General features: G+C 45.4%; 1 protein-coding gene across 1 annotated transcript; it reads right to left on the bottom strand.

The window, feature by feature from the left end:
* Positions 1 to 334: 334 nt before the first annotated feature.
* LOC124234989 (granzyme H-like) lies at positions 335 to 16,091 on the bottom strand. Its single transcript, XM_046652687.1, has 8 exons — positions 16,037 to 16,091; positions 12,138 to 12,285; positions 11,468 to 11,603; positions 11,040 to 11,261; positions 2,367 to 2,468; positions 1,349 to 1,468; positions 1,218 to 1,259; positions 335 to 562 (listed from the first exon to the last, which is right to left on the bottom strand). The coding sequence occupies exons 1-8, from the start codon at positions 16,089 to 16,091 to the stop codon at positions 335 to 337; spliced, it is 1,053 nt and encodes a 350-aa protein (XP_046508643.1).
* Positions 16,092 to 19,067: the final 2,976 nt, after the last annotated feature.

Below are 19,067 nucleotides of genomic sequence, written 5' to 3'. Positions count from 1 at the left end.
CCATGGGGGATATGTAATTTGGATTGTACTTTAACAACTATTAGGGGGTCTCTGGTACGATGGAGAAGAGAGAGCCTTGCTCTGGGGAGAGAGATAGCCTTCCATCCCTTCCCAAGGCCTTGGGGGAAGGGAGATGAGGGAATAAATGGCTTGGAGGAGGGAAGAAGCTCATCCTGGTCTCCGAGACACTGTAGGGGATTCATTTGTCCTGGGGAAGAGACCCCATTTTCCTGGAGTTGCACAGACTCAGACCTGGCATACATTTGTTGTATACTGAATGATTTGACTGAACGAATGATAAATCGGTAATTTCCACTTTAGATGTGGATATTAATTAAGGCTCTGGCAAAACCCCCACAGCTGGCCTCTGTCCCAAAGAAGAGTCACTCAAAGGCGGGGTCTTAGTCTGAAGCCAGTCTTTGAAGCTTCTCATGGTTCTCATTATCCAGGGCAGGAAGCTGGAAACCCTGATGAAGACTGCTGGAGGAGTCCCCATCCTATTTCCATAGGAGATGATGCCCTGGGCCTCATGGTGACACACCAGGAGACCTCCAGTGTCCCCCTGTGAGTGATGAGAGGAAGGGACATAAAGTCAGGCCTCCCCACTCCTGCTTCTCTAAGGCACAACCCTCAGAGAGATAGCAACAGGTGGGCTCTTTCACAGTGGGGTGTGTGTGAGTTGGGAGGTTGTTGGGGTGCACAAGTCAAGCTTCTGAATCTTTCCATTACTGGACATCAGTTCTTTTTTTTGTTTGTTTGTTTTATTTTTCCTTTTTCTCCCAAATTCCTCTGGTACATAGCTGTGTAAGTTTAGTTGTGGCATGTGGGACGCCTCCTCAGCATGACTTGACGAGCAGTGCCATATCCGCGCCCAGGATTCTAACCGGTGAGACCCTGGGCCATCGAAGCAGAGCACGTGAACTTAACCACTCAGCCATGGGGCCGGCCCCTGGACTTCAGTTCTTACTGTGGTTATTGTCTCTAGCTCACCCCAAGTCAGGGTACCTTCTCCTTCTAGAGGACAAGGCTGCACATGTGTATGTTGTGTCTCCAGTGCTCCTCCCCTGCCCCCAGAAACCAGACTGATGGGAAAAAGCCCCATGTCACTCAGGTCTGGGCCCCATACTGAGGCTATGGGGATGTAGTCTGTACCAACTGGTCAGTACTGCCCAGGCCTGTGTGTTTTCGGCCACCTAAGCAGATCCCTGGGGCTGTACCAGGAAGGTGGACTTCCTCTTCCTTGGGTTCCCCACACAAATCTGCGTTCAGCAGGGTTAGAAATTGAAGCAATCACTGCACTCCTGATCCCTCAGCACTGTCAGCTGCACATCCTGGAGTATAGACATACTCCACACGGGAAAATCAGGTCACAGCCCGCCATGATGCACTTGGCTGCAGGACTTGGCCTTGTCTGGTTCCGAGGCAGAGCACTGGCCTCACGACTGGGTTCAGTGGCTCTATTCTCCAGCTGGCAGGAAGAGTGCAGGTCCTTAGGGACTCCTGGGATGAACTCATCCCCTGCCCTGATCACTACATGGACTCTGCACCTACTTCCTCCTCTATTTTCCCAAGACAGTGTGGAGCCCCCACGATGGGAGAAAGCCAGCTGGGCTTGAGAACCAGAGGGTCAGGTAGGTGGTACCTGCAGTATCATGATGTTATTCAGGTTGTTCTGCTGATGATATTCAGGGGGGCGGATGGCTCTGACCACTGATATGCGCTGCTGGGTGCTTTCCAGCCTCCCTATGTTATGGGCCCCCGGGGTTGACATTTATAGGGCTGCAAAGGAAAGGAGGCCTAGAGGCAGGTGTGAGCCACAGGAGCTCGGCCCACTAGCTCTCCAGGGCAGGAGGACAGCCCAGGGTGGTGAGACTGTATCTGAGGGAATTGAGGGGATGGGAAGGCTCTGGGGCTGAGCTGTCTGTGCCCTCTGCTTCTCCAAAGCCCTGAGCTGGGGATGGTGGGGGACACAGGGACCTTGAGTTTTACTTCCTATGCGATAAATTGAGAGAGAGGTTGAATTCATACTTTGAGTTCCAATGCGTGCCTTCCATTTCCCCCATCTCTCTTTTTGATCATGCCCTTCTTTTCTCCTCATGTACACTGGGCTGTTCCCTGCCCCCCAGACCTACTTTTTCTCTTTGTCACCGCTTCATTGCTAGAACCCTGCTTTCAGATGGCCCCTCTTATGAACTCTTCTTGGCCTGTGTCTTTGTTTCCCTAGGAAGATCCTTAGTTCCTCACGTTCCCCAGCAGAGAGCTGCTGTCACAATGACTTCTCTCACCAGGAACCCCCCACAGGTGCCTGGACCCACTAGAGTCTGTGTCAGAAGATATGCCACATAGGGATGGGAGTGGGGCCTGACCTCTTGGCCCCCAATGATCTTCCCTGGAATGAAGCATTCAGTACTTATCTCTGTGCTCTCGGAACCTGCAGTGTAGGTTTCAGCTTGGTGACTGTGGAAAGGCTAGAAGACAGGAGGCAGGAGAGATGATGCAGAGGAAAGATGAGTTGGGAGTGAAAGTTGCGAGCTGCTCCACACATTGACTCCAGGGTTCTTTGGAACCACTGCTGACTCCCTATCCCAGACCTCAGCTCCTTCCATCTCCCTCAAAGGAGGAGAAGAACCCTTACTCCAGGCATGACTAGCCTCAGCCTCCCCTGTTGAGGAGAGATGCTCTGCTGTCAGATGGGAGACTGCTGGAGTGGGCTCTTCCTGAAGTCCCTGGTACTTTCTTTCTCAGGGAGCTTCCCAGATCCTGCTGAGTCCAGCTCATGGTCAGCTCATGACCATCATGAGTGGTTTTAAGATTCTAAATGTGAGCTGATGGGACTGTTATTGCTGTCTTCTTATCTCCTAAGCTCTGACACATGGGTGGCAGACTAAATTTAAAGAGCACATTTATATAGCATATTCTAGATGCCAGGGGCAATTCAAAGAGTTTGGTTACAGTAAGTAATTTAGCTCTTATAGGAAACTCTATGAGGTAGGCATGAAAAGAGTCCTATTATGGTGAGGACCCTGAGGCATGTAAATTCAGATAACTTGCCCTGCAATCCTGAGGTAGGAAGTGCCTTAGCAGTCTGGCTCCAGGGTCTATGAGAGAGGTTGAGTCTCTGAGTTTGGGGATGGTCACTCACCTGCCATAACCCTGGGGGTTAGGAGAAAGGCCACCAGGAGCAGGAGCTGCTGGTGATTCCTCCTGCTAAACTTTCAGCCCTCAAGACAGGAAGGTAGGGTCGGGGTGGGGGGTCAGAATTCACAGTCCCATTCTCCTGCTGGTGTGATAGGTTTCATCACCCAAGGTGCCCAGGAGGCTTGCACCCCAACTGCCAGTGATCTGGGGAAGAGTTAATCATCCCAAGACAACACTGTGATTGGCCCCACGACCACTGAGTCAGTGCTGGCAGAAGAAACTGGAACCCAGGGTGACAGGAGGGATGCTTGGGGCTTGTGTCCTAGAACCCTAAACCTACCAAATTCAGTAATTTCCAAATAACGCATGAAAGCTGGTGGCTGCCTATTTCTTCTATTTCCTGTGTCTGCAAGATTAGACCTTCACTCGTTTGGAATTTCAGTTTCTTTAAATGAATGGAAGTTTCCTGGATTCCTTATTCATTTATACTTAGTAAGGCGTGGAGAAGGGTGAAAGAAACACTGGTGTGGTGTGAGGTGGGAGGTGGTGAGGACGCCAGGAAAAGTGAAGGAGATGAAAGATGGAAGGGGAAGTCTGCTTGTCTTCACCCTCTGACCCCTGGCCACCCTGCTGAGACCCTGGCTGCTCCTACTTCTTATTTATTAATTTGTTTATTTATTCATTATTTTTGTCTTATTGAGGTCACATTGGTTTCAGTTGGACATCATTATATTTCAGTTTCTGTATAGACTACATCGTATTCACGACCAAAAGTCTAGTTTCCATCTGTCACCATACTCATGTGCCCCTTTATGTTTCTGGCCTCAGCCCACCACTTCCCCTCTGGTAACCACCAATCTGTTCTTTGTATCTGTGTGTTTGTTTTTTTATCTTTCACATATGTTGAAATCATACGGTATTTGTTTTTCTCTGTCTGACTTACTTCACTTAGCAAAATAACCTCAAGGTCCACCCATGTTGTTGCAAATGGCAAAATTTTGTCTTTTTTAATGGCTGAGTAGTATTTCATTATATATTTATACCACATCTTCTTTGTCCATTCATTCACTGATGGGCACGTAGGTTGCTTCCATGTCTGGGTAATTGTGAATAATGCTGCAATGAACATAGGGTTCCATATGTCTTTTTGAATGAGCGCTTTCATGTTGTTTGGAAGAACACACTGAAGTGGGGTAGTTGGATCATATGATATTTCTATTTTTAATTTTTTGAGGAATCCCCGTACTGTTTTCCATAGTGGCTGCAGTTCTACTAATAGTGTATAAGGGTTGCCTTTAATTCATATCTCCTCCAACACTTGTTTTTTGTTGTCTTTTTAATAATAACCATTCTGAATGGTGTGAGGTGAATCTCATGGTAATTTTGATTTGCATTTCCCTAATTATCAGTGACATTTAGGATGTTTCTGTATGCCTCTTTCCATTTGTGTATCTTCTTTCGAGAAATGTCTGTTCATATCCTCTTCCCAGTTTTTGATTGAGTTCTTTGTTTTATTGCTGTTGAGTTGTATGAGTTCTTTATATATTTTGGAAATTAACCCGCATCAGATATATGATTTGCAAAGATTTTCTTTCACTTGGTGGGTTATCTTTTTGTTTCACTGATGGTTTCATTTGCCGTGCAGAAGTTGTTTATTTGATGCAGTCCTATTTGTTTAGTTTTTTTTTTGTTTCCCTTGCCTGAGGAGACAGCATATTCAAAAAGACACTGCTAAGACCGATGCCAAAGAGCATACTGTCTATGTTTTCTTCTGGGGGGTTTCATGGTTTCAGGTATACATTCAAGTCTTTAATCCATTTTGAGTTAATTTTTGTGTGTGGTGAAGATAATGGTCTACTTTCATTCTTTTGCATGTGGCTGTCCAGTTTTCCCAACACCATTTATTGAAGAGACTTTCCTTTCTCTATTGTATGTTCTTGTCTCCTTTGTCAAAAATTAGCTGTCCTTCCATTTCTTTCTAGAAGTTGTCCGTGGAGAATTGGATGTATGAGGGTAGATAGGGATACGTATGTTTTTAAATGGTTTTATTTTCCATTTTAGTAAAAAATTGTAATATTAGATCAAATATGAGTGTGATACATTTCACAACATCCATAGCTTGTTACATCTACCTTGGACTTTTTTGTTACATTTCCGTCAGTTACAACTGTTTTGTGCTCTAGGATGTTGGGACATTATAGTTGTGGGCTTCCATCTTCCTCCCTGGGCCCCGTAGGCTGCCAACAATGCAAATCTTCTGGGCAGGCAGGTGCTGGGTCATTTCCCCTTCCTTCCGTGTGATGCTGCTGTCGTTGGAAACCAATCTCGTGGCTCTTGGCTTTGTAGGAGAGCAGTGTACTACTGAGGCATTCGGGGCATCCTCTGGGCTGCCTTAATGTCACTCTCAGAAGGACGTTTTGGGAGCTCCTTGAAAAGTTTCTCCTGATCAGCTTGTGATGTTTCATGGAGTGTCAGTGCTGGGAGAAGGCTGTGCCCGCACCATTGTCTTCCCACCACATGTATATGCTGGGAAGGAGACTGTTTCTTGCCAAGAATTGGCCTGTTCTTTTGTCCTTGTAGGAAAGAGCAGTTAACGTAGGAAATTCAGTGACATCTGTATGTAATCTTTCCCTCAGAGTAGTTAGTGGGAAATAGGGACCAAGACCTGGATGTGGCAGAGAAAGATTTGAAAAAAGATGCAAGATCCTCAGTGTTTCCTGGCAGAAACACTTACTTCTGAGACTGAAGAGCTGGCTTTGGGGCCCTGGGTAAATATAGGAAGAGGTGGAGGTGGACATATTCCCTAAGACCCTCTTCCACAAATACTCTGTCAATCCACATATTCAAGATAGGAGAGTGGTAATACACATTGTGATATGTTCATGGGATGAAATGCTGTCCAGCTTAAGAAGCATCTTGTTTTAGAGGACTGCTTAGTGGCATGGAGCAGTTTGTATCATCTAATATAAAGTGGAAAAAGTAGAATGTAGAATGGTTTATGCAATTTGATACTAATCCTGTTATAGTGAAAGACAAGAACCAGATCAACCGTTTTATGTGACCCTTATTTTCACCTTTATATCATCCCATGTTTTTCTATAATAGAAATGTATTAGTTTCATGGGCAGAAAAAAATTTGGGGCTCATGATTGCTGTAAACAACAAACTCTATTAAGCATTGTGGTCGAGATGAGCTAGCAGTTTAGTGAAACAATTTGCTTTTCTTCCAGGGGACACAGGTGAACCACATTTGCAGTCTCACTTGAGGTTGGGTGTGGCTGTGTGAGTGCTGCAGCCAACAGGATGCGAGTGGATATGACGTGGGCACCTTCCAGACCTGACCACAAACACACTCCTGTGCCTGACCATGTAGACTCCTCCTCTTCCAGGGTTTGACGCAGGTGAACATGGGAACATGGATGCCATCTTGTGGGACTGAGCTTGCTCCCTTATTTGTGGTTTGATCATGTAGCTATTGTCCAAACTGGGACACATGAGAGCAAGAAGGGCACCACTAACCAGGAAACTCATTTTGGACGGTGTCAACAAGAAATAGACTTCTACTGTGTTAGTGACTGAAATGCTAAAGTTTATCAGTTAAAATAGGTAGGATTATCTTAATTAACACATGGACTGCGTTACTGAAGCCTACCTTTTTGTTGAATTTAAGTATTTTTAAAATAGAATTATTCTAATAATGATACAGTTTAACATGCGAATAAATTAGAAAATAGAAGAAAAAAAAGTCACCCTTAATCTCAGCACCCAATTGACCACTGTTAACACATGTTTTTCCATCTAGGATTTTTTCTGTGTATATTTTTATGTAGGCCTGATCACAATATATTTAATTTTTAAACTTATAATTTAAATTATTCAACATAAACATTTTCCTCAATTTGTTCAAAATCTATTAGTGAATATCACTTTAGAATCTCACTTATGTTTAATAAATAGCCAGTTAAGTTATTTAAATATTACAGAAAAATTTTGGGAAAATTAGGAAAATGGATATGTAGGAAGAAGAAAAGCTTACAAGGAAAATAAATGTATAAGCAAAAATTCGATTGCAGCTTATACTGCTCTCTAACTGCTTTTGACTTAAACATCCTGGGAGAACATTCTCCATATGGTAAAGTGTGGTTCCATCGCAAAACTTTAAAGTTTCCCCAGTGTTCAATGGTACGGAACTTTTGGAAAATTAATCCTCAAATTGGTGTTGAACATTGGTATGTTTCAAAGATTTGAATTTGGTAACAAATCTAGAAGGCCCCTTATCTCGTCCACTTTTCTCAGTGTGGGTGATCACTAGGTTAAATGTTGCTTTTTTCTTTCTTTTTTTTTTGTGATCCTTTGTGCGCAAGGATTGAAAATGCTATTTTTTCAATGTCCATACCGAACATAAGCATCACTAGTTTTGTAAATCCTTCCAGATTAGATAAGCAGAAAATTATTATTTTAATTTGCATTGATTAATTAGTGAGCTTTTACTTTTTTTCCAAATGTTGATTTTTTTTATCACTTTCCTATTAATGTTCTTAGCCTAGTCTTCTAAAGTGGTGGATAATGTAGATGTTAAGGTGGCATAATTCGTAACATGCATGTGCCATATTTTACCATTTGCCTATTTTGAGCACTAATACTGACTCCAATTTGGGGTTTATTATTCAATAGTGGTGTGTGAACATCTTTATGAATAACACACACACAAAGACGAACATCAGACCTTGTGTAGGAATATGTCCTAGAAATACAAGTCACTAGATCAAGGGAGAGAAATAGATCTAAACTCACTTTGAAACCGTTTTAAGGAAACAGGCACCATCAAGAGCAGCCCAGCCTTCCTGATGCTACAGGCATTAGGTCATTGTTTTCCTTCCTAACATGTGTCATTTGATGTCAGGGGCTCCTGTCAGGTGTGATGGGGAACTGACCCGCCAGGCACTGTCCTTCGAGGCCAAAAACCTGTGCCCCTGGTGGCAGACATCCTTGGCTACTCTCTCGCTGGCTCTGCCTTACAACTTGGGGCTCTGTGGAGCTCCTCATGGCTGACTTTCTGGGGTCTCCATTTCTTTAGCGTGACAGCTTCTTCTAAGAGTGTCCCTTCTTACTGCTGTGACCTGAAGTTGTCCCCTGGCTCATGCACCTTCTGCTATTCACTTGCTCATCTCCGCATGTGCATTCAGCTCTTCCCTCCCCTGTGCTTCTGCCGGTGCTGTGAGCCCCAGGGGAGGCTTGGCAGATGGACATGGGGACAGTCTTGAATGATAAATAAGCTTTCATTTGCTTTTCATATCTGTGTGATTTGTTATTCTTCTCAGTGTAGAGAAAGGGAGACATTCATCTCTATCTTTAAAGAGTACATTCTTTGCTTTGGGAATATATTTGAAGCAGATGTACAATGCGTGTTTGGTGGGTGATAACTCAGAGAAAAACAAGTTTTAGGTTGAATCAGGGTCAAACCTGAATGGCTTCCCCATACACCTCAAAATGTGAAAGCTTCTTGTTATTATTTTCATCACAATGAAGGGTCTGCCAGTTGAAATGTGGCATTTTGTGGATTTGTGGACTGAGGCTCATGCCTTCTACATGTCAATAAACAAAAATAAGGCTGCCCCAGTTGCCTCCTCTCTCCCTCGCTCCCTCCATCCCCTCCGGTCACGGAGTCTACTGAGCACAGATTGGAAACCTCAGGACCTGTGGGTCTCCAAGTCTCTTCCAATTTCATGCTGCCCTTCTGGAATCAAACAAGATCACTCACGTGAAACTCTAATGTGAAATAGAGCTAAAATACAGAGAATTTAATTATGTTCAAGACAAGATTCCTTTTTTTTTTTAAAAAAGATTTTATTTCTTTCCTTTGCCCCCCAAAGCCCCCCGGTACATAGTTGTATATTCTTCGTTGTGGGTCCTTCTATTGTGGCATGTGGGATGCTGCCTCAGCGTGGTTTGATGAGCAGTGCCATGTCCACGCCCAGGATTCGAACTGACAAAACACTGGGCCGCCTGCAGCGGAGCGTGCGAACTTAACCACTCGGCCAAGGGGCCAGCCCCAAGACAAGATTTCTTGAGGATTCCAAATACAGATCCATCTGCCAAACTGTCCTGCTTGGTGGAAGGGGAGGAACCAGGAGAATTTACAGGAAATTTCCCCTCACTGTAAGTTTCCCAGTATCAGGGACAGAGCCTGTTATGTGTCTGGCACAAAGAGAAATATCAACATTTGATTTATTGGTGGATGGCTGGGTGGTACTTTCAAGTCCAGCTGCCCTGGAGTCCTCAGGCTGCTGTAACCCAGGTTGCTAGCAGGGGCATCAGGCCAGGCTGAAAGGGGCTGAGGCTGCTGAGTGACTCCACAGGCCATGGTGGCAGACACCCTGGGGATTCTGGTCTGAATGGAGGACCTGAACTGTCTCTGCTCAGGTGGGAAGTGAGTACTGGCTCCTCTGATAGGCATCAGGTGGGCTGGAAGCTCAGGTATCACAGAAAGAAACCATAGAAGAGAATTCTATGGGGCTTTGGAAATTGTTAGGGAGAAGAGAGAACGGCTGGCTCAAAACAGGGTGGGCTGGAAGGGAAAGGAGCTGGTAACCAGGGCAGTCACATGGAAAACAGGGGCAGAAGTGGGATGGTGGCAAAGGAGGAAGGTAGACTGAGCTCAGTGCTGGGCCCCTGATAGGGCAGGAAATAGGATCCGAGTGAGGCTAGGGGCCATTGTGGGATCATCTGAGCCTCCGAAGCTGCAGATGGTGCTGGTTGTGGGAGAAGCTGCCCCACTGGAAAGAGAGGCCCTGGAAACAGGAAACTCAGTGCCCAAGGCCTTGTCCCCTGGCCTCCTGGGTTCCTGGAGTTAGTCCCCTTCCACTGCCCTGCTTCTCTCTCTGCTGAATGTATGGGTGTTGATGATGGTGTCTGGCTTAGAGAAGATAAGAATTTTCTAAGGCCAAGGGAGGAACATATTTTGGGCAGGAAGATTGTCCTTTTATCATGGGCAGCCTTCAGACTCAGCCCTTGCACAGGGCTCAGCACCACAGAGCTGTGACTGAGAAAGGATACAGCATGGGGTTTAGGGGGAAGGAGAGCTGGAGGAGGAAGGAGGAAGGACAGCCCACAACTGACAGCGGAGGGCTGCCTGGAGCATGCTGTTGCGTGTTGAAAGTGGTTCAGTGAGTCAGTGAGACTTCAGTCACACTCGCTAGAGATCCATTTATTATGGCCCCTCAGTCCCACTGCCCGCCCCATGGGATTCCTGCCTCTGCCCCAGGAAAGGTGGTCAGGCACAGAGGAAGGTCATCCTCACACCTGCTGTTAAAATTCTTTCATTGTTCTCTTTATCCAGGGCCGGTAGTATGAGTCCTTCATGAAGACTGCTGGAGGGTTCCTGCTCTTTTGTCCATAGGAGGAAATATCCTTCCCCACTTTTTCACAGACGAGGGGGCCCTGGAAGCCCCCTAGGGGCAGAGAGAGGAAAGACTCTCCTGGCCTCCTCGTGGTCCTGCCCTTCCTACCACCACATGGTCAGTGGTCTCTATTAGGGGCTGTGTGGGAGATTAAGGCCAGAGTGGCCCTCCCTCATTTTGGGGCTCCAGCCTGGCTCTGACTGTTCTTTGTAGCTCCACCAAAGCCAAGGCTTTCTCTTCAATCCTCAGGGAAATTTTGGTGAGAACTGTGCTGTGGAATGACTGATCCTTCCTCAGCCTGCCCACCTGATGCACTAGGAGTAAAAACTAAAGACTGGATTTGGGGACCCAGGCTGCTGAAGCTCTCAGGCTGAGGCATGAAGATATGGCTGCTCCCATCCCCCAGAGCTCCCCATTTCCTCTCTCCCAGGCTCTGTTTATATGGATGCTGGAAAAGTTATCTTGAAGCTGTTCTTCATCTTCTTTGGGTCGGTCCCCTACACAAGTCTGAGTGGCCCCACTATAATAGTCGAGGAATAGGGATTCACACTCCTGATCCTTCTGCACGGTCAGATCCACCTCCTGCAGAGTAGTTGTTAAAGTGTCCATTGAGTGTTGCCCCAAGTAGACCACACTGCACACCTGTTCAGGCCTCACCTGGGCCTTGCCTCTGGGCAGGATGAGGGGCCTCACAGCTGCAGTCCACTTGGTCTTTCTCTCCAGCTGATAGGAAGAGGCAAGAAAGTCCAGCTCAGCCACTTGCCTTCTGGGCCTGGACACTGCGATGGGGCTGCAGTGTCTTCCCTCTCACCTGAGCCATTTGGGACTAGTCAGGGGGCCAGAACGGGAAGGAAGGAAGGGATAATTTGCACTGGGAGGGGAAACAATCTGGACCCAGGACAGCAAGAGCAGCAGGGAGGTTCCCTTACTTTTATTAACATGATGTCATTGGAGAACTTCTCACAAATAAAGTCTGGGTGGTAGATGACTTCTTTCATGGGGATGACCTGCTGGGTCCTCTCTCGCTTCTGGAAGTTGTTGACTCCCAGGGTCATGCTGATGGAGCTGCACAGAAAGTAGAGTGGGCATGTGGGGGCCGTGGAGTCACAGGAGATCCAGCCCTGGAACCTTGAAGGGCGGGGGACAGCCGGGGCAGGGCAGGGCTGCCACTAGGGGAAATCAAGACAACACGAGGGCCAGGTACTGAGTAACACTCTGCCCTGTGCTTCTCAATGATACTCAGAGGAGGGCTTCTGGAAGCTTTCTCTTGCCCTCAGGCAATATTGTGAAAGTACTCTGAGTTTGCCTTTTGACCCTAATGCATGCTTTCATCCTCCACAGTTGCTTTATTTGGCCAGTGTTGTCTCTCTTCTCACCGGGGCCACTAGCTCTCACCTCTGACCCTCTGACCCCAAAGCTTCCCTGTCCTATTTCTCACTTTCCCTGGCCCAGTCATGCTCTCAGATGGCTCCTCTCAAGAGCTTTTCTGGCCTTGAGTTACCAGGAGCCGGGGAAGCTCCCCTGGGCTGCAGCCCTTGGGCAGAGGACCGGGGTCCCTGTAGGGGTCTCAGGAGGTGTCAGTTGCTTGCGGTCTCTCACCTTCCCCTGCAGTGAGCGGCCATCAAAACAAAGTCCTTTCTCACGAGGATGCTGCCGCACCTCTTGGGCTTCTCCTCACCCAGAACCTGAATCACAGTCATGTAGGGGTATGAGTGGGGCTTGCCCTCATGTCCTCTCATGATGATTCCTGAAAGAAAGGACTGGAATATGGGCTTTCTGGGACTGGCTGTGGTCAGGAGGGAAGGCTACGGAAAGTGATGATTGAGGGTTGGGCCTACAGCACCCTGATGACACCGGAGAAAAGTCCTCCCAGGTTCTCCTTGCAGCAGAATAACCTTTTCTGAATGTGAAGCCTCAGAATCCCCTGTGAGAAAAGAGGGAACAATGCTTGTTGTCCCTGTCCTACTTTCATACCATGCATGGAGAAGATAAGAGCTCTCTTTAAGATGGTGGAGCCCAGGGGATCGTGGACAGGGCTCCCCTGACACCTTCCGTCTCAGTGAGTCTTCTGATCCCTCTGAGCCTCTGCTAATGTCCCACCTGATGCCCATATCTAATAATCTGTCTGTGAGCTTATGGCACTGGATTTTCTAAAATCCTCACGTCCTAGGGTCTAACCCATCCTAGGATGTCAGTAAACATTTCTTGGCTGTGTGACTGAATCGCCTTCACTTAGCTTTATGTTGAGGTTTGGTGGGGATCATGCTGGTGCGATTGAAGACCATCAGCCTGTGGGGAGGGCACTTAGTGGAGCAGCCAAAGGCCTGGGATGGCAGGGGGAGCTGGAGTTGAAAATGGGGTTCCCAGTTTCTCTGGCAGAACCCAGGCAACAGGGGAGTCCTACATGCAGTCATCCATCCCCTTCCGAGATCAACTGTTCCCTGGGTGCCTCTCCTGGACAGGGGTCAGGGGGTGACGGCACTGAGAAATGAAACTGGTTCTTTTTTTCTTTAAGTAATTTTATTGGGATTATAATGGTTTATAACGTTGTGCAATTTTGGGTACATTATTGTTTATCAATTCCTGAGTACACTTCATCGTGCTCGACACCAGTCGTCTAATTTTTGTCCATCACCATACATATGTGTCCCTTTGTCCTTTCACCCACCACCCAACCCCCTTCCACTCTGATAACCACTAATCTGTTTTCTTTATCAATGTATTTGTTATCTTCCATTTATGAGTGAAATCATGCAGTATTTGTCTTTCTCTGTCTGGTTTATTTCACTTAACATCATACCCTCAAGTTCCATCATGTTGTTGCAAATGGGACAGTTCTGTCTTTTTTTATGGCTGAGTAGTATTCCATTGTGTATGTATATATATACCACTTGTGAGATATATATATATATATGTCACATCTTCTTTATCCATTCCTCTGTAGAAGGACATTTGTGTTGCTTTCACATCTTGGATATTGTGAATAATACTGCAATGAAGATAGGGGTGTATAAATCTCTTTGGATCATTGATTTCAAGTTCTTTGGATAAATACGCAGTAGTGGGGTAGCTGGATCATATAGTATTTCTATTTTTAACTTTTTGAGAAATCTTCATACTGTTTTCCATATTGGCTGCACTAGTTTGCATTCCCAACAGTGGTGTATGAGCTTTCCTTTTTCTCCACATCCTCTCCAAGTTTTGTTATTTTTTGTCTTGGTAATTATAGCTACTCTGACCAGTATAAGGTGATATCTCACTGTAGTTTTGATTTGTATTTCCCTAATAATTAGTGATTTTGGGCATCGTTTTATATGTCTGTTAGCCATCTGTGTATCTTCCTTGGAAAAATGTCTGTTCATGTCCTCTGCCCATTTTTTTGTCGTTTTTTCTTCGTTGTTCTTGAGTTGTATTAGTTCTTTATATAGGTTGGAGATCAACTCCTTGTCTGATAAATGATTTGCAAATATTTTATCCCAGTTGGTGGGTTGTCTTCCCATTTTGTTCATGGTTTCCTTTGCTTTGCAGAAGCTTTTTAGTCTGATGTAGTCCCATTTGTTAACTTTTTCTTTTGTTTCCCTTGCCCAAGTGGACATGATATTTGGAAAGATGCTGCTAAGATCAATGTCAAAGAGTGTACTGGCTATATTTTCTTCTAGGAGTTTTATGGTTTCAGGTCTTACATTCAAGTCTTCAATGCATTTGGAGTTAATTTTTGTGTATGGTGCAAGATAATGATCTACTTTCATTCTTTTGCATGTGGCTGTCCAGTTTTCCCAACACCATTTATTGAAAAGACTTTCCTTTCTCCATTGTATGCTCTTGGCTCTTTTGTCAAAGATTAACAGTCCATAGATGTGTGGTTTTATTTCTAGACTTTCGAGTCTGATCCATTGATCTGTTTGTCTGTTTTTGTGCCAGTACCATGCTGTTTTGATTACTATAGCATTGTAGTATGTTTTGAATTCAGGAATTGTGATGCCTCCAGCTTTGTTCTTTTCTCAAGATTGCTTTGGCTGTTCAGGGTCTTCTGTTGTTCCATATAAATGTTTGGATTCTTTGTTCTATTTCTGTGAAGAATATCATTGGGATTCTGATTGGTATTGCATTGAATCTGTAGATTGTTTTGAGTAGTATGGGCATTTTAACTATGATTATCTTCCCACCCATGAACATGGAATATCTTTCCATTTCTTTATTTCTTCTTCAATTTCTTTCAATAATGTCTTATAGTTTTCAACGTACCAGTCTTTCACCTCTTTAGTTAAGTTTATTCCTAGGTATTTTATTCTTTTTGTTGTGGTTGTAAATGGGATTGTATTATTGATTTCTCTTTCTGCTAGTTCATTGTTAGTGTATAGGAATGCAACTGATTTTTTAAATTGATCTTGTCCCGTGCAACTTTGCTGTAGTTGTTGATTATTTCTTGTAGTTTTCTGGTGGATTCCTTAGGGTTTTCTATATATAGCATCATGTCATCTGCAAATAACAAAAGTTTCACTTCTACCTTTCCAATTTGGATTCCTTTTATTTCTTTTTCTTGCCTAATTGCTCTAGACAACACCTCCAGTACTATGTTGAATAGGAGTGGAGAGAGTGGGCATCCTTGTCTCATTCTTGTTCTCAGAGGGATGGCTTTCAATTTTTCACCGTTAAGTATGATGTTGGCTGAGGGTTTGTTGTATAAGGGCTTTGTTATGTTAAGGTACTTCTCCTTCTATGCCTGTTTTATTGAGAGTTTTTATCATAAATTGATGTTGGATCTTGTCAAATGCTTTCTCTGTATCTACTGAGATGATATGTGATTCTTATTCCTCAATTTGTTAAAGTTGTGTATCACGTTGATCGATTTGCAGATGTTGAACCGTCCCTGCATCCCTGGAAGAAATCCCACTTGATCATGGTGTACGATCCTTTTAGTGTATTGCTGTATTCGGTTTGCCAATATTTTGTTGAGGATTTTTGCATCCAAGTTCATCAGCGATATTGGCCTGTAGTTTTCCTTCTTTGTGATGTCCTTGTCTGGTTTTGGTATCGGGTGATGTTAGCCTCATAGCATGTGTTAGGAAGCATTCCATCTTCTTCAATTTTTTCGAATAGTGAAACTGGTTCTTAAGGTGGGTCCAGGGACAGGTCTCACTATTGCATTTGGTTTGTCTGATCTGCCCTTTCCTGAATTGAAGGGAGGGATTTCAATTACTTGTCTTTTGTAGCTTCACGTCCTCCACCAAATGCCTTCTATGAACAACTCCCTTTCCAGGTGATAAGAGAGAGGCTCACACAGTAAATCTTTTAGTGAACACCCTTCCTTCCTGCTATCCTTGTGTAGTGTCTATGCAGCATCAGACTTATTAGTGCAGGTTTGGGATGAGCTGGGGCCTAGAAAGTTCTTGGGCTCAAATTGAGGAAAATCCCTGACTGTGCTGGGCAGAAGGGTCAGGAATACAGAGGATTTTGTGAGATGAGCTGGAGCCTCTGGAATAAGGATGGTCATTCACCTGTCCCAGGCTTGTGGTGCAGAAGAAAGGCCAACAAGAGCAGGAGTGCCTGCATCTTCCCTGAAGGTCTGCTGAAGTCAGAGCTGCTGGTGTTTCTTCCTTCCAGACACATAACTCCTGAGGGCAAGGCAGGGGTGTAGCTCAGGACCTCACAAACCTCCTAGACCTGTGCTTCTGGTTTTCCTGTATCATCTGCAAGGTAGTTTGTCAAAGTTCTCTTGCTTGGGGCAGATGATAGTAGCACTGTCATAACACTTGCATTCCCGGTGCTGAGTCATAAGGTGAAAGCAAGAAGAAAGCACAAGAAAGTGAAGCCTGTGCTGCAGCCAGCAGAGGAGTTGGACACTAGAAGTCCCTCAGTGACTGAATCAAGAATGTCTCCATTTCTCAGCCATTGGCTTTTTTTTCCATCCTAATGTAGACACGAATAATTACTTAGCAAGCTAGGTCCAGGGAGATGAGCATGATGGCTTCTGCTCTTGAGAAGCTGGTGGTTGGCTGGAGTAGACTGAGAATCTGTGGTTAGACTACAGACTGGTAAGGGCTGTGGTGGGGATCTGCTTGGTGGTGGGAGACAGAGGCTGGACTTGCCTTAGGGGCATTTAGAGCTGCACACACCGAAACACCCCCAATGGTTATCCCGCTTCCTATCTGACCGTTAGTCAAGCCTTCTATTTTTGGAATATTTGGAAGCATCTCCTTAAATGTAAATATTCTGCGACAAAGAGAGCTTCTCTTATCACAGCATTTTGAACAAAGTCCTCACTTGTTGTTTGTTGGACCAACACAAACCGTCATTGTGTTCCTTGGGATTGAGTGACCTCATTGGGTTGTGCTTGAGTCATTTAGCATGCCTGGACCTGAGGTGGGGACGGTTGCACCCCAGTCATAGTGCGTGCTTTTTTGGGAGATGTTTCTCCTCTAGGAATGTTGGTCACTGTTACCAGGCCATGGGGAAATGGATGCCGATCGTCCTAATAATTACTACCCACCAAGTATTCTCTGTCCAGTGTCCAGTGAACCACAGCTCTGATGTCTCTGGGCCTAACAATTATAAGCATTTGCAAACAGATTATCCCAACACTGTCATCAGTGTGAGAGATATGAAAGAGTAATGGAAAGGAAGGCATTATGAGTTCTAAACAGCCCAGTCCCAATTCTGCTGAAGGAACAGTATCTTATGAAGACATAGAAACAGAGGGGAATGCAACCTGCTTGAACATTAATGATCATGATATCTGGATTTTGGAGTTCTCGGGAATTTTAATGTTCTTATTGATATGTTCTGCATTTAACTATCTTTCTATGATGAAATGTATTACTTTTCTACCCAACACATATTTTCCCCCAGTTGAAGCACACTGATCAATGGCAAACATTCAACAGACCACTTCTTTCTAGTCTAGACTCCTCTAAGGTGGATGTTTTAAAAATGAGGTTATGTTTTCAGTCCATTCTTAGATAGGAGATTTACAGATTGTTGCAAAATAGATAATTTTACTCAGTAAGCTATAGGCTATGGTCCATTTGGGTGAAAAATAGAATAATCAATGATTTGCATTCTAGTGATGGTCATTTATTAACTGTCTGGCAGCCACTTCACCACCTTGCTCTGCCCCGTACAGTTCTGGCCTCTGTCCCAGAGAAGTTGGACAGATCAATCCTAGGGGAACCTCAGTCTGGTCCTTGTAGTCTGAAGTATTATGCTTTTATCCAGGGCAGAAAGCTTGAGGTCATGGTGAAGACAGCTGGAGGTTTCCCCTTGCTTTTTCAAAGGAGACAATGTCTGAGCCATGTTATTACACATTATGGGGCCCCGGAGTCACCTTGTACACAGAGAAAGGAGAAGTCTCAGTAAGATCCCTCTGGCTTGCCTTTTACCAGCTTCATTTTCTCCCAGGTGCTCTCTTGCCCCCGTCTCAGGGCCCAGCTGTTCAGAGGGGTAGTGGTTGTGTTGTGACCATTTACCTTGGCTCTGAGTGTCAGGGAAGTTTAGTGGATCCTCTGTTATCTACCTGCCCCATAAGCCTGTGTCCTGGCTGTGTTCTCTCTCCAGCTCAACCCAGTCCCAGGCCCTCCTCTTGTTGTCCCATGGACAAAGACCAAGAGATTGGCTGGAGGAAGGTGCCTGGATCCCACATATCAGGAAGAGTATGCCTCCACCCTCGAGTGGACCCAGGTCCACCATTGGCTATGGGTGGGAGAAGGCCTGGCCATGACACCTCAGCATCACTGTTTTCCTGGGGCAAGGCTGGGAAGATTCTTATCTCCTTTTGCTTGCAGTGGCCTTCTTGTCCTGAGGGATCACCCACACACAGCTGGATGGAGTTGTAGTTTTTGAAAAGGTCCTTGCACTTCTGCTCATTCTGTACTTCTATATCCACCACCAAGAGTGTGTCTGCATTTTTGCCACTTGCCTGTTGTCCCCAGCCTGCCATACTGCACACCTGCCCCAGCCTCACCCAGTCCTGGCTCTGCGGCAGGGAAATGATCTTCACAGCTGAGTTGAGTTGAGCCTTGTTTTGCAGCTGGTCAGAAAGCTGAGAGATGGCAGTTCACATCCCTCTTCCTGCTGGGCTCAGAACAAGGGGTGAGGTTGCTTCTAACCCCCTCACCTGGAGTCTCCCAAGCCTCCTTCTATTAAATTGACTGAGTAGAGCAGACAGGTTGGAGGAGAGAATGGGTCTGAGACCCTGAATGAGTTGTCTGCTCCCTCGTGACCTGTGCGAGTGCTCCTGAAATTCAGCAAGATGGTACCTTCAGTAGCATGATGTCATTGACCTTTGAATTATCATTATAATCCTTGTGAGGGAAGATTTTGAGCACAGGAATGACCTGCTGGCTGTTTTCCAGTTTTCTGATATTGTGAGCACCCAGGATGACACTTAGTTTTCTGTAAAGTAAAGGTGGATTGGGTCAGCCACAGGACCTACAGCCCAGTCTCTGAAAGGCAGATTGAAACTCCAGCCTAAGGCACACAGGCAGCTGAATCAGATAGGGAGGAAGGGAAAAGTTGATGGTGTCACCTTCA

This window comes from Equus quagga, chromosome 2, assembly GCF_021613505.1.
Source record: "Equus quagga isolate Etosha38 chromosome 2, UCLA_HA_Equagga_1.0, whole genome shotgun sequence".
NCBI lineage: Eukaryota > Metazoa > Chordata > Mammalia > Perissodactyla > Equidae > Equus > Equus quagga.
This window is presented reverse-complemented; position numbering and strand designations above follow the sequence as displayed.